The 15,041-nt window shown below is 51.4% G+C and overlaps 1 protein-coding gene across 1 annotated transcript; it reads right to left on the reverse strand.

Annotated features, from left to right (window-relative positions):
- Nucleotides 1-1,192: 1,192 nt before the first annotated feature.
- On the reverse strand, nt 1,193-11,194 carry LZTS3 (leucine zipper tumor suppressor family member 3). Its single transcript, XM_081292179.1, is given in 7 exon segments — nt 1,193-3,763; nt 4,119-4,973; nt 5,290-5,766; nt 6,263-6,304; nt 6,306-6,432; nt 7,039-7,098; nt 11,043-11,194. Coding segments are annotated over 5 exon segments (2,127 nt in total). The 5' UTR covers nt 6,360-6,432; nt 7,039-7,098; nt 11,043-11,194; the 3' UTR covers nt 1,193-3,064.
- Nucleotides 11,195-15,041: the final 3,847 nt, after the last annotated feature.

A 15,041-nucleotide genomic window follows, 5' to 3' on the forward strand; every position in this document is an offset into this window, starting at 1 on the left:
AAAACGAGAGGAAGTCCATCCCCAGGACAATTGTGCCAGTCCCATGCGCCTTTGCCAAAACTCAATTTCCCAGTCTCCCTTAAAGTGGGAGGAGCATGTGACTCATTTCTGGCCAACAAGATTTAAAGGGAAGGGTGTTGACAATGTTCTGCGAAGGCAAAACTAAAGCTTGGGTTTGGGCAGCCACCTTGTGGCAAGGAGGAAACAATAAGTTAGAATGGGAGAGTGGGAAGAAGAAAAGTGTAGGTCCACCATGATGGATGATACCCACATCCATACTTCTTGTCTGATGAGAAAAAAATAAACCACTTATTGAAGTCCTGTAAGTCAGGTTGTATTACGTATAACAAAATGCATTTCTTTTCTTTTTTTTTTTTTAAATAATATGGAGATTAAACCAGGGCTGCTTTACCACTAATCTACATTCCCAGCCCTTTTAAAATTTTTTTGTTTGTTGTTTTGTTTTGTTTGAGATGGGATCTTGTTAAGTTGCTGAGGCTGGCCTCAGACTTATGATTCCTGCATCAGCCTCCTGAGTTGCTGGGATTACAGGTATGTGCCACCACATCTGGCTCAGCAAGATGTATTAATTGTGGGTTCTCTGAGGACAGAAGGAATTATAAAAGGATAGCTTACTGCTATGCCACATGCTTGGGTACCTTTTGCCATTAACTGCAAATCTGTTCTCAGCCTTCAACTTATGTGTGTGTGCACCATGTGTGTTGGGGAATCAAACACCAGGGCTTCATGCATGCTAGGCGAGTGCTCTATCACTGAGCTATACTCCTAGCCTTTTAGCTTTCATTTCAATGCCCTCAACCATCACCAATCACCGTAAGGTGGATCAAGTGACTGAAGGCTACAGCTTGCAACCTGCATTGCCTACCTTCTGACCAGCAGCCTGGTGTCCAGAATCTGAAGGCTACTTTGAAACCCTTTATAAATGACAGTCTTAGCTGAAGAGAAAGCCCCACTGGGCAAAATCATGGAACTATGACTCCTCTTGGGCAATGTGGAGAAGTCTGGGCTTTGGGCCAACATCCTGGCATGGTCCGGTGAGCAACTCTAGTCTCGTGCCTCCTCCTCTGGGAAATGTTTACTCCAGCTCTGTCCTCCCCATTTCCCCACCCTCCAGGCCTCACCTCCCACACCTGCAGACACAAGCAGGCCACAAGAATGCCATTCAAGAGGCTTTCTCCATTTTATTTCTTTGGGAAAGGAAAACAAAAGTCTTTCCATCACATATGGTAGAGATATATATTTATATATATTTATATATAATTTATTTTGTGGTTGGACATCCCAAAGCTGATATATATATATATATATATATATATATATATATATATATATATATATATATATTATTTTCCCCCTACCAATGCCTTCTTTTCCCAGCCCCTGTGGCCCAGGCCCAGGTTCCGGGGCAGGTACAGTGAGACGTGAGTGGGATGGGCAGTGGTTGCCAGGGTGGCCTCACATGTAGCTCAAAGAGCTGGTGAGGACCATCCAGAAGAGGCTGTGCAGAGGGTTAGAGGCCACATAGAAGGGCACTCCTGTTTTTGTGGGGGATGCACAGCTCATTAAACAGTCACCAGTCATGGGAGGAGGCTGGTCAGGGACTGGGGGACTTGCTCACAGTAGTTGCCAGCTCTCTCCACCCTGCCCCCAAACTCTTGGGGGTAGAAGAGTGAAAGAGAGAAACACAAGGGCTGAGGGCCAAGCCTCCTCTGATTTTTATTGCTGGTGAATTAGAAATTTGCTTTCTTAGAAGGGAAATTACAAGTTCCCTTCCTATCTTGGGGAGTTAGATTCTGAGAGAGCCACCAGAGAAGGAAATGACATTGGCTGTCCCAACTCCTACTGATGGCCATGCCAGGCCTCCCTGGGCAAATGCTGAGCCAACTCAGAGCTTGACAAGGAACCAAGAGGTCAGTGTTCCTCTTAGGTCAGCCTTGTTCTTGAAGCGCAATTGCATCCAACCCTCCTGGCACCCCAAAACAAGGGCCTCGGGCTCAGACTTGGGCCAGTGGAGCTGGAAAGTGGGCAGTGCACCAAAGATCAAGCAGAATTTTCTACTAGAAGAAAAAGTGAGACTCTGGGGAAGAGGCAGCCTGGGAAGATGATGTTCTGAGCATGAAAGCAGGAAACTGGGGGAAGTGAGTGAGGGAAGACACAGGAAGACATCACAGACACTCATCTGACCTCAGAAGCTGGGCAAGGGGAGTGCCTGAGAGGCAGGTAGCACTTAATAGCTGTAGTTAGAGCCGACAGTGGCCCTGGGTGTGGGGTAAGCCAAGCATCTGGGGCTCTTGCCCTGCAGGATCCTGGCCAGAAGGGTGAAGGTAGAAACCTCCAGATGACCCTTCGCAAGAACATGAGGGAAGATCTCCCTTGGACACTGAGCTTCCAGCCCAACACAGAGGGAATACACACTCAGGGCCAGGCCAGGTTCTGAGGCCTAAACCCAAGAGACCTTACAGGGGAGGGGCTGGGCAGGTAGCCCTCTCAACCACACAGGCAGGCCATCTGCTCCTACTTGTCCTGCCAATCTGCCCAGGGAGGGATAACACCACAGGAAGGAGAGAGGCCAGGAGCCCAGGGTCTGTCGGCCTTGGCAGACCCGTGCAGGCCCCCTCAGGCTCCACGGCCTAGGAAGTGAGCACAGAAAGCATCACTAGACACAAGTGGCCAACAACAGCAGCCCAGACTCCCTGAGGGTCTGGGGCATCTTATGGCACTGCAGGCCTGCTGCCTCCATCTCCAACAAGGGGCTGCCCAGAAAGGGGGCATGCTCCCTGCTGCCTGGGCTCTCATCCCTATGCACTCTGCCCTTTCCCCATTCTCTCCTTAAGAGGAGGGTCCAAGTGGCTACCCACAGGGGCAGTACTGGAACTGGGAGGGCGTGAGGGGGCAGGGAGGAGCCTTGTCACAGCTGCTCTAAGAACCTCTTTGGTCTGGGGACATGGGGCACATTGGGAAGGGAAATGGAAGGGAGGGGAGGCTGGGGACTCTGGCCTTGAGACAGGGCACTTGTCAGAAGGCCACGTGCCCAGGTGGAGGATCAGATTTCTGTGGACTCAATGCGTTCAAGGCGGGAAGGGGTCCAGGCCTTCTTCTCCTCACCATGTTGTGGGGTAGGAGTGCTTGCACCCCCTGCTGCCCCACGCTCCCGCAGCCTCCGTTCCAGCTGCTGGTTGCGCTGGTACATCTCCACATAACTCAACTGCAGCTGCTTCTGATACTCAATGACCTTCTCTTTCTCCTCCAGCCAAACACGGCGCTCCTCTGCAAAGCTGGCGCCCTGGCGCTCCCGGGCTCTCCGCTCTGCTGCCAGCTCAGCCTGCAGCCGCCCCACCTCCCGCCTTAGGGCCCGTGTCCCATTCTCCCCTCCAGCATCCACCTCCCCATCCATGGAAACTAAGGAGGCAGCAGCTGCCACCCCAGCCTGACGGCGCATCTTGGCCTCATCACTTTCGCAGGTGGCCAGTGCCTCCTGTGGTTCGGCAGGGTCCACGGGGGTCAGTGCAGGCTTGAGGCACGTGGCAGGCAGCTCACCTTCACCCAACTCCAGGCTGGCCTGTTTGCTGCCAAAGGAGTCCCTCAGGCTGAGCAGCTGCTCCTCCTTCTCCCGCAGTGAGGCCCGGCCCTCCCGCAGCTGTGAGCGCAGACCCACAATCTCACTCAGCTTCTGGGATACATCAGCCTGCGAGTCCTTCAGCTGCTGCTTCAGAAGGGAAATCTCCCCGGCCTTCTGGCACACCTGGGCAAGGGCAGGTGGGAGAAGAAGCCAGGATAAAGGCAGAGTTCTGCTCACCCCAACCCAATCCCCATATCCAACACCAGGGCCACCAAGCTTTCCCAGGACTCAGGCTCAGCCCTTCATCAGACCAAGCAAGGATAACACACCGGCCTCCCTGCTGGACTCAGGACATACAGGGTTCATCTGACATCAGCTCAGGGACAGTTTCATGTCCTAATAGACACTCCAAAGTCAATCTGGTCCCTCTATTCCTTTCTCTCACCCTTTGAATAGTGGTAGGCTACTGCTCTGGGGTTTTCCAGAGGGTTAGAGGAAGGGGAGACAGAGGGGAAAGGACAGAGCCCCCAGCCCGCACCTCCCACTTAGTTTCCTCCATCCGGGGCAGGAAGTCGGCCTGCTCCTTCTGGCAGGCGGCCACCTTGTCCTCTAGCTCTTCCCGCTGCCGCATCAGCCGGGCCGCCTCTTCCTGAAGTTGCTTCTTGTCCTGCTGCAGCCGCAGCACTTGGAGCTGCAGTCCCTGCTGGGCTCGCTGGGCACGGCGGGCCACCTGCTGCAGCTTCCCGCTGCAGCCCTGCCGAAGCTCGGCTAGCTCTCGCTCCCATGCCTTCTGCCGTTCCTCCAGCACCTGGGCCACAGCTGCCTCGCTCTGCTCCAGACTGCGCCGCAGAGCTGCCACCTCCTGCTCCTTCTCCCATAGCCGCTCCTCCAGCTCCTGGATCAGTGCACTGGGCGAGGGTGGTGAGCAGGCTGCAAATGGCAGGCCTCCACCTCCACCCTCCCCAGATCCCAGGTGGCTTGGCCGCCCCATGGATGATGATGACCCACTCTTGCTGGAGGCCCGCCCACTGTCAGAAGTCCCCAGGTCCTGGTAGCCCGAGCCCCCACCACTACTGCCACTGCCATAGCTGGCAGTGCCGATGCGGTTGATGTGACTGGTGGAAGCACTGAGGGGCGCCAGGTGCTGGCTGTAGCTGGAGCTGTAGGTGGGCAAGCTTGTGAGTGAGTTCCGGCCTGAGTCTGAGAGGCCGCCCCCACTTCCGCCTGCTGGGGTCATGGTCCGAGACTTTTCCAGTCCACCCTTGAGGCCACCAGGGCCCTGTCGTCCCTCAGGGGTCCCATTGGTCTGCGGGGGACACAAGTTCTGCATGGAATGGAAATTCTTGGGTACAACAGGCTTGAAGGCTGATGGCCGAACTAGTGGTTCTGAGCACTGTGCAAAAGCAAGGAAGAGCAGTGAGCATCAGAATGAGTCCTTGACCTTGGCTCAGCTTCTTCCCTTTAGCTGAGCCTTGTTCAACCCCACATCCTCCCCTGTGGGTTTCTACTTGGTATCTCCCCCAAGCCAGGTCCCTGTCCTGGATCCCCCAGCTGGTCTTGGCCTCGGGGCCCCACTCCATAGCTCTTTGGCCCAGCTTGCCTCCTGGCCCCTATGATCCAACCTCCAAGAAAGCCCTCCTTGCCCATCTCTTTGAGTTACTTCCCACCCCAGAAAAAGGTTGTGACAGTCTCAGGCCCTAGAGACTGACCTGGTCTAGCTTGCCAGAGGTGGCCAGGAGCTTGGGTGGGTGGCTGGGCTCACGATACTGTGGTGGAGCCTTGTCACTGCCACCGCTGCTGCTGCTGCCACCGCTGCTACCCACCACATTGCCGCAGACATCTGTGTGGTCACTGCCCCGCAGCTCGCCGTTGAGGTAGAGGGAGTTGGCGAGAGCCTTGTCCTCTGAGGGGTATCGGCCTGGCCTCTCCCTGCTGGTCCCACTGCCACTGCCTCGGGGGCCTGGGAAACTGCCCTGGTTGCCCCCACCCCCTGTGCGGGTGCCCACACTCTTCATGGCGAACTCTTGGGCATGGGCCACCCCACTGCCCACACTGCCCATGGCCAGGCGGGGGTCTGGGGGTCCAAGCTCAGAGGGCCGTGGGGCAAAGGCCAGGAGGGGATCCCGCCCTGGGTCAGCACGCACGGGCAGTGTCTCGAGCTTCGCCATGACTAAGCCAGGAGGGCACTGTGGGCACAGACCGGAAGGTAGAGAGGTCAGACCCCACCCCTATTCCCACCACCCCAGCCAAATCAACCCCAGCACCACCCTGCCCCTCAGTGTCCCCTTTCCTAATGTAGAAGAGTTCCCAGACATTCAAAGTGAAGGAATAGGAATGAGTAAGAGTAATAGCTTGGTAATGGGGGCTACCTGTTGCCCCAGGGCACTCCACTCCTCAACCTGTGCTTCAAACCCACCTCATCCATAAGCCTCCCAGACTCATGAACCTCTCTTTGCTGCAACTCCCAGAATTTAGTTCTTTACCCTGGGTCAGGGCCTCTACATCTCAGCCTCAGCGGCTAGGGAAATGGGGTTGGGAGAGAAGTACCTGAATCCATTAGGGAACCTCAGAAGTTAGGGGAGGGTCAGAGACACAATAATTCTATTAAAAAATTGAAGGCAATGGTCTTTCCCAGCCCCCTACCCTAAGGTGTTGTAGTCAAGGGCGGAAGTGGAAGCTCACTACCAGCGCAGGCTCCTCTCCTTGCCTTTCCAAGGGAGTGGGGGGCCGATGGGTCCTCAAGCCTGGGACCCTCCGAGGCCCGGTCTGCAGGGGCCATGTGGCTGACTCTCGCAGTCGGGGCTCGGCCCGAACCAGCTGCGCGACTTTGGACCGGCCGACTGAGCCATCCTCTGTGAAATGGGAGGAATGAAGAACCTACCTCGCGGAGCTGCCGCTCGGCAGGTGCCCCGAGGCTGAGTGCACGGGAAGGAACCCGGTCACCAGGTTGGGTGGGCGGAGCTGCCCCTGCAGGATGCGCGGGCGTCGCGGGTGGGCGGCGCCATGGGCACGCAGACCGGACTGACCGAATGCAGGCCGAAGCTGCAGCAGGTGGCAAGGGAGGTCTTCCCAATTCGTCTGTAGCGGTCCTGGCCCGAGAGGGACCCCCTCCCCGATGTCAGTACTACAGAGGCCCCCAAGCTGACAGAGGCCAGGACTAGAAGGCAGTGCTGCCGGCTTCTGGCGCTGGCCAAGCCTCCCTCGGGGCCTACATCTCCCACAGGTGGGGTGGGGGGGCGGCCTTTGCACTCCACGGTGCTCCAGAGGATCCTGCACCTGCTGAACCCTGCCAAGAATGCACTGCCACCAGGAAGACTTCCTGGATTGCCCCCTCCCCCTCCTCCCCCCCCCCGTGGACTTTGATCCTGTTCAGTTCACCATGAAGTCAATTCTGTGGATGTGCGCCCCCTCCCCCAAGGCAGGCCGGCAGAAAGAGGGGGAGCAGGGCCTCGGATTACCTGAGCTCAGGCAGGCCTGATTTCCTGGTTCCTTTGTCTGAAGTCTGCACCTGGGAACACCTGTCACAGAGATCTACATAATCCAGCTGGACAGGGGCACTAGGGTGCTAGCAGCTGGCTAGATGGCTCAAGATGGCTCAAACTCCAGTGCCTTTCAGGCCTTTAAACCTCCTGCCCCCACCCAGGTTCCACCAGAAACTGGGCAGGAAGCCCTCCTTCTCTATTAAGTGAAGGAATCCAACCTCCTTTTGAGTGTTCTGTAGACTGTCTTCTAATGATGTCCAGTGTTAATGTTCCCAAACAAGGAAGCCTGGTAAAACCCTTGCTCTTCAGGATCTTCAGGCCATGTCAGCCTTAGATGGTGGGTAAGTTCACCGCCAAACTGGTCTATTAAATGGAATGTAGCATTCCATTCTCTCAGTCTTTCCCCACAGGTGTGGAAAACAGCAAACTTTCACCACCCTCATCCCTTCTGCAAGTCTATCCCCATAACCAGCAGTGGTACTAAGCTGGGCAAGAGAGGCATATAGGGCACAAGTGAAGTGCAGGACGTGCAGGTACACCCACAACCCTGAGAGTGAGGCCTCTTTTGCCTCACCCTAGTATCTGCCTCCACTCCCCAGCATACTCCATCCTGGCTGCTACTCCTTGGCTTTGAAACCCCTCCTACCCTAAACATGGCCCCCTTCTCTCAACATCCCTCGGTGAAGTATAGGAAGCAGCTAGAATTGGGAGGATGGTTGCTGAATGGCCTGAAGCTTGAAACCAGTGGGAAGGCCTAGGCAGGGTTTGGAGAAGAGAAACTGGCAAAGCCTCATACAGCTGGGTTTCAGGTAGTAGGGACAAGGGAAATGTCTGGATTGAGGCATCAGGGGGGTAAAAACAAGGAAAGAATCTGAGCTGAAGCATAAGGGTAGGTGGGACACCCTTAACATAATGGGGAAATTGCTTGAGAGAAATAGGTCTTAAAAATAAATTTTAAAAAGTATGTGTGTGTGTGTGCATATTTATTTATATTGTAGGTGAATACAATACATTTATTATTTATTTTGTTTTTAAGTGGTGCTGAGGATTGAACCCAGTGCTTCACCTGAGCTAGGCGCGTGCTTTACCACTGAGCCACAACCCTGGCCCTGAAATAAGGCTTTTTGAGAAGACCAGAGAAATAATTCTCATGCACTGAGTGGAGTGAAAGACTCGAATCTTCAGCATACAAGGGCGGTGTGGGTGGGCCCAGCCTCCAACTAAGGCAGAAGAGCCCCATAAGTCTGGGTGACAGTGTGGGAGCTAGAAGGCATCTAGGAGAAGCTGGGCCCTGAAGGCCAAGACGGGGGACTCAAGAACGTGGGGGCAAGCTAGATGCAGTGGTGTACACCTACAGTCACAGCTACTCAAGAGGATCACTTGAGCCCAGGAGTTTAATACCAGTCTTAGTTTTGGTGACATAGAGAGACTCCATCTCAAAAAAGAAAGAAAAACAGAATGTGGGATGTGGGGGCAGCTCTCAGGGTTAAAAAGAAAAGGGACAGGTAAAAATTGGGATTACAGAGTGTGCCCTGGATTTGGCAGTTGAAGATATCACTGGTGTGTGTGAGTAAGAATGGCTTCAGAAAAGTAGTACAAGGGAAAAGCAGACCACAGGGGTGGAGGGGTGCAGAGAGATGAAATGGCAGAATTCCCTGCTAACAGAGGCCAGAGAACACCATCATTTAAGGAGTTTTGGAATCTCAATGTTTGTTTTCTTTTTTAATTTTAAAATTAAATATGATAGAAACTTGAGTGTGCTGATATGCCAAAGAAAGGCACCACTAGTAAAATTAAAAATCTAGGCAGGGAGCTAGCAAGGGGGCTGCATCAGAAGCCAGGGATGAATAAGAAGAAATCTCAGACATGATAATGTTGACTGTGAGTGACAGGGCTAATGCTTGGGAAGGTACTTTCTAAACCGTAAGGTACAGCACAAACATGCAAAACCACCTTCTTTGAGATCCAGGAAAAAATAATCTGACCATAAATTTGAGTTGGTCATATGCCAATCTGCCCCACTCTTTCTCTAGACTGTTATTTCCCACTAGGTTCACATGCCCAGAGCTCTGGATAGAAATGAAACTGTCTTGAACCTTCTTTCCTTGTGCTGTACCTGGGGAATCCTTGATTGTCATTCTACAGAAGCTCTCTCTGGAGCCCAAAGAGCTTCTTGCCATAATTCTACTCTGTCATGGTCAACCTCTTGCAAGTGTTCCCTGCCCCCCTTTCCTCTCCCAAGATTAGACTGCTGCTGGTACTTTCCTCAAAAACCTGACAGGGAGCTGGAAGGACAAGGAGTTGGGATATTTTTTACTGCTAAGAAGGAATTAAGCCGAGAGGAAGGGTTGTGCTTCCTTTGTGGGTCAGGGTCTTGCACTGGCCCAGGTAACAGTGCCATCTGAAAAGAAAGCTTCATGGCATCGAACCATGTCATCGAACCACGACAGCCTTGTTTCCACACTCTGCCTCTATCTCTGTCTTATTAATACTCAATGTGTGTGACATTACAGTTTAAGTGGTCACAGAGGGACCTACAGGTTACACATGAAAGTCTCTCCAATCCATAGAAACCACCTCGCTCCTCACCACCTGTATTCCCCCAAAGCTAGAACACTTGAAGTCCCAGAGGTCCCCAAGTCCAACTCAGTCCACCCCCTAAAGATCTCAGCAGCACCTCCTGCCAGCACCTTTGCTGAGTCTCCTCTGTGGCCCTTCTTCTGCACTCCCTTCTTGAGCTGCAGCCAAGAGACTCTTTCTAAAGGGCAAAGCCATTCATGTTCTTATTCTGCCCAAATCCTTCCATGAGCTGGGTCAAGTGCAGAAGATGGAGTTCTGGCTCCATCAGCTCCAAGTGTAAATCACAGCTCGACTGATTGGAGTGGAACCAAATGTAGGTTGTTTCACCTCAGATTCTCACATTTACCTTGCAGGAATTTTAAGAAGCAAATGTATTAAGGGCAAATTGTTTGATATTCCTCTTGGTCCCCAGAATCAAGCAGAGCTTGCAGCAGTGTCCCCAAGGTCCCTCCTGATGCCCATCCTTTATCTTCCTTGACCTGAGCTCCTCTCCACTCCACATACAACCTCAGCTCTCTGTGCTCATCCTATAGCCTTCTAGAATCAGTCCAAATGCTGTCAATACAGCATCCCTGATATATCTCAGGGGTCTTGGAGCACTTAGCTCAGGACACCCCAGGACAAAAATGAAAGAGTCCTCAGGGTTTCTGGGCCCTGGCACCAAGAAAATGCAGGGTGAATGCCTATGGGAACGCTAGTTATGAGCAATGCAAATAGGTAATGAACACAGGCAGAGAAACCAGGAAGGGCTTCCAGGAAGAAGGACTGAGGGAGGAAAGGGATCCAGGGGCACTGTAGGGCTCTGGGGGTACAGAGATCTCCAGAACTTCTTGGTTGGGATGTGTGAGGGGAGATCCATCTTCCCTTGGAGGCATGGACACTATCCTGGCTCTGTTGAAGCCCATGTTTCAGGACTGGGGAGGCCGACAGCACACCCCCACACATACCCGGAGCTCACACACGCGCGCGCACACACGAGCCTCCACTGGGGGTGGGGGTCGCCATTCACCAGCAGCCCACAGCGCACAGCGCCAACAGATAGAGACCCCAGCCACAGGCCATCCGCAGGGGTGCCCAGGGGGTCTCTGCTGTGGGGAAAATCCCGCCCGCACCTCCTAGGGCTACCCACCAACGCGTGTGGCCCTGGGGGGCGGGGCGCAGAGGGAAGAGGTGACATAATCCGGACCGCACCCCCTCCGGCCGCCATCCCCCCAGGCCGGGCGAAGCATCCATGACATCATTGGCCTCCTCTACATTTCCCCTCCCCCGCCCCCGGGACCCTAGCAGCGGGACGCGACCCCTCCCCAGCTCCCAGTCGGGACAGACGCGCCGAGCCGTGCAGCAGGCACGGCGGCGGGTTGGAGCCGAGAGGGGCGACGCAGTGGGCCTGCCTCACTTACTCGCTGCCCCAGGGTTCGGTGTAGGGTCTCCGACGCGGGCGCCACGGGCCCGGCTAGCTGGCGCAGCCCGAAGCCCGCCCGGCGGGGCGCGCGGCGCGGGCCCGGCTCGGCTTCGCGCCCCTCCAGCTCTCCGCCCGGGCCCCGCCCACCAGCGGCTGCGGCAAACGCGGGCCCGCCCCCGGCCACGCCCCCCGGAGCCACCAATCCCGGAGCTGGGGCGGGGCACGGTGATTTAACCCCTTAGTCTCTGCGTCTCCGCCCGCACGTGGGATCCCTCCGTCTCACCAGCTGCAGGATGCTTAATAGTCTGCCCGAGTCCCTCGGTTTGTCATTTGTCACCCGTCCTCTCAAGTCCTTGGACTTAGTGCCCCAGTCTCTCCTAACAAATCCTGTGGGACTGCGCCGTCCTTGAATCTAAGATTTTGCTATGGGAGATGAGCCCCTCTGGTTTCGAAAAAGGGGTCCCAATTCCGAGCCCCAAACTCCCATTCCTCTCCGGCTTTGGGGAGGCGGCCTCCAAGCGGACGCATTTAGATCTTGAAAGACTGCGTGGTTGGGGCTCAACAAGCCATTGCGGGTGTATCCGACCCAGCCGCCCGCCAGGTCACGGGGACCACAGGCAGGATCGTGGGAAGCTCGAGGGCCAGTAACTACGTCAGCCTGCAAACCCAGAGGATTTGAAACTTGCTGCTTGCGAAGGCTCACGGTCTCCAAGGTGCAATGAGGAAAAATATGCATTACATACCGGCAGGGTTTGAGCGCTTTCACCTTGTGCGGGGTCCCTCCCTGGTGTAAGGCCCGGCCCAAGTCCCTGTGTTGCATCCCTGAGTGAGAAGGAGCAGTGGCAGGGACTTCATCCCTGACCCAGAAAGCCAGCTTCCTTCACTGCGGGGAGTGCTCGATGACTTGGGAGGACTGCTGGGAGTAAGGAGTCAGCCTTGAATTGTGACCTTAGCCTCGCTTAGTGTGGCGAAACAAGTTAGACCTAGGGTCAGGCACTAGCAAAGCCTGGAGGCACAAGGATCTGAGGTAAAAACCGCAGCTCCGGGACTGGGGATGCGGCTCAAGCGGTAGCACGCTCGCCTGGCATGCGTGCGGCCCGCGTTCGATCCTCAGCACCACATACCAACAAAGATGTTGTGTCCGCCGAGAACTAAAAAATAAATATTAAAAATCCTCTCTCTCTCTCCTCTCTCACTCTCTTAAAAACAAACAAACAAAAAAAACCGCAGCTCCTCCACTCTGGCTGGGATTTAACCCATTATATTTCTGCTGTGATAGCTGATGTGTTTGCTCATTCTATTTTGTAATTTTTATTTCTTGTTGTTTTACATTTTCCCCCACATTTGCTTTTATTTTATATAGTGGTTTTTAAGGCAAAAACCTTGTTTTTAGTTCTCCTAATGACTTCCTTTAAATTTATTTTTATGTCACTATATGACGAATCATTCCTTTTATATTATTTATGTAAAGAGAAATATTTAATGTTTTCGAATGTCACATAATTGTATGTATTTGTGAGGTTGTAATAAGAAATTGAATGTGCCTTTTGCCCTCAAACCTATTTATATTTGTCCACTTTAGACAGGATGACAGACCTTCCTTTTGCACTTTTTTTTTTTGAGAGAGAGAGAGAGAGAGAGAGAGTGTTTTAGTTCTCGGTGGACACAACATCTTTGTTTGTATGTGGTGCTGAGAGGATCGAACCCTGGCCGCACGCATGCCAGGCGAGCGCGCTACCGCTTGAGCCACATCCCCAGCCCTCCTTTTGCACTTTTTAAGACAAAATATAATTTTTTTTCAGTGGTAGAAGGTTTGCCTATTATGCAGGAGGCTCTGGGTTCCTCCCAACCCTGCTTTTGGGAATACAATTCAGGGACAAGGGTGCTCCACCATTGAGATACATCCCCTTCTTAAACATGTTTTTTTCTTTCTTTTTTTTTTTTTTTCTTTTTTTGTAACAGGGATTGAACCTTGAAGCCCTTAGCCAAAGGTCTCACGAAGTTGCTTAGGACCTCTCTAAGTTGCTGAGGCTGGTTTTGAACTTGTGATCCTCTTGCTTCAGTCTCCCTTACAGGTGGGATCCACTGTGCCCACCTCTTTGTACATTTTTTTTTATTGGTATATTATAGTTGTACCTATAATGGGATTCGTTCCTGCATATTCATACATGCACACAATATAATTTGTCCAGTATCACTCCCCAGCAATAAATCAATAAGTAAAATTTATTTTTACATAAGGTCTCGTTAAATTGCCCAAGCCAGCCTGGAAATTGCCATCCTCTTTCCTCATCTCCTGAGTTATCTGGGATTGCAGGTGTGCTACACCATACCTTATAAAATTCTTGAGTCTCAAACTCTTCCCCTCAAAATTTTCTAGTCCTGATCTCCTGTCTTCTAGCACTGAAAATGGTAGCAAAACTGGGCTTGTCTGGTTAAGTAAATTGGTGCTTGTAAGAGTTTTTCTTTAAACTCAGAAGTCAAACCTGTTGCCTGTGTAAGTCTCTGAGGGCCTTTGCCTATTAATTTTCCAGAAACAAAAGATGTCTTTTCAATTTAGGAAAGTCTGTTAATATGTTCCTATCCATTTTGTGAACAGATTTTTTTTTTCTTCCTTCCCTATCACATTAGACCTCCACTGTCAAATCTCTGTTCTGTTTATCTACATCCTGAAAGAGTATTTCAAGGTTTTCTTCACCATCATAGACTTAATTTCCTTCAGAGTCAAGTGTACTGTTTGTTTCACCAATAAGACATTTGATTCTGCTATTTAATTTTTCCTTTCATTTCAGCCAATTTCCATTCCCCCTCTAATTTGATCTCAACTTACTATCTTTACAGTTCTGTTTCTATTTTATAGAAAATGTGGTTTTCCATCTTTAGAAGAACATCGGAAAATATTTTTGTTCTAATGCACAGGAAAACCTTGCTAAAGTTGGCAATTTTCTGGAAAAAAACTACAGAAATAAAAAATATTTTGAAAATATCATCCCAGAAATGTCCAAAAAAGCTCTGGGCTCAGGTGGTTTGATAGAATAAACCACTTAGAAAGAAACTTCCACTGATCAGATCATCCTCACCTTGTAAACCTGTACAAAAGCTCAGGGGGAAAAAAAAAGAATTCTATTCATTTTGTCAAGCCATAATTCCCCTTATAACAATACCTGATAACAACACAGAAAGGAAAGCTACAAACCAACCACACTTAACAGTACAGGGGGGAAAAATCCTAAATACAATTCAAGAAAACAAAATGTTATTGTATATGAAATCAATAAGCTATGAGTTTGTCAAATGAGAAAAAAAAATCACTAAAAGAAATCATTCAGCTGGGTGTGATGGTGCTCACCTGTAATCCCTGCTACATGGGAGGCCAAGGGGATTACAAGTTTGAAGACAACTTGTGCAACCTGAGACCTGTCTGAAAATAAAAAAGGGGCTGAGAGTGAAGCTCAATAGTAGAGTGCCCCTGAGTTCAATCCCCAGTGCTACAAAGAAAAACAGCAATTCAGTTAGGTGTGGCGGTGCACACCTACAGTCTCAGTTATTCAAAAGGCAGGAGGATCACTTAAGCCCATAAGTTCAAGACCAACCTGGGCAACATAGCAAGACCCCACTCCCCAAAAAATAAAAAAGAGGGCTGGGTTGTGGCTCAGTGGTAGAGCGCTTGCCTAGCATGTGTGAGACACTGGGTTCGATTCTCAGCACCACATGTAAATAGATAAATGAATAAAATAAAGGTCCATCAACAACTAAAAAATACATCTTTAAAAAATAATCAGAATAAGGTTCTGAGGAATGATACTAATGAATGCATTGTAAAGAAGTGTTCTTTTTGAATTACCTTTTCCTTCTCTCTTCCAATTTTATCTTTTATGTTACATGATTGGTTTGAATAACTGATACATATTTTATAATTTTAAGTATTTTGATTCTAAAGCAACGTTTTTATGTAAGCATGAAAAATGATTATTTTTTTAAAAATCACAACAAATCA

This window comes from Spermophilus citellus, assembly GCF_964194105.1.
Source record: "Spermophilus citellus genome assembly, chromosome: 4".
NCBI lineage: Eukaryota > Metazoa > Chordata > Mammalia > Rodentia > Sciuridae > Spermophilus > Spermophilus citellus.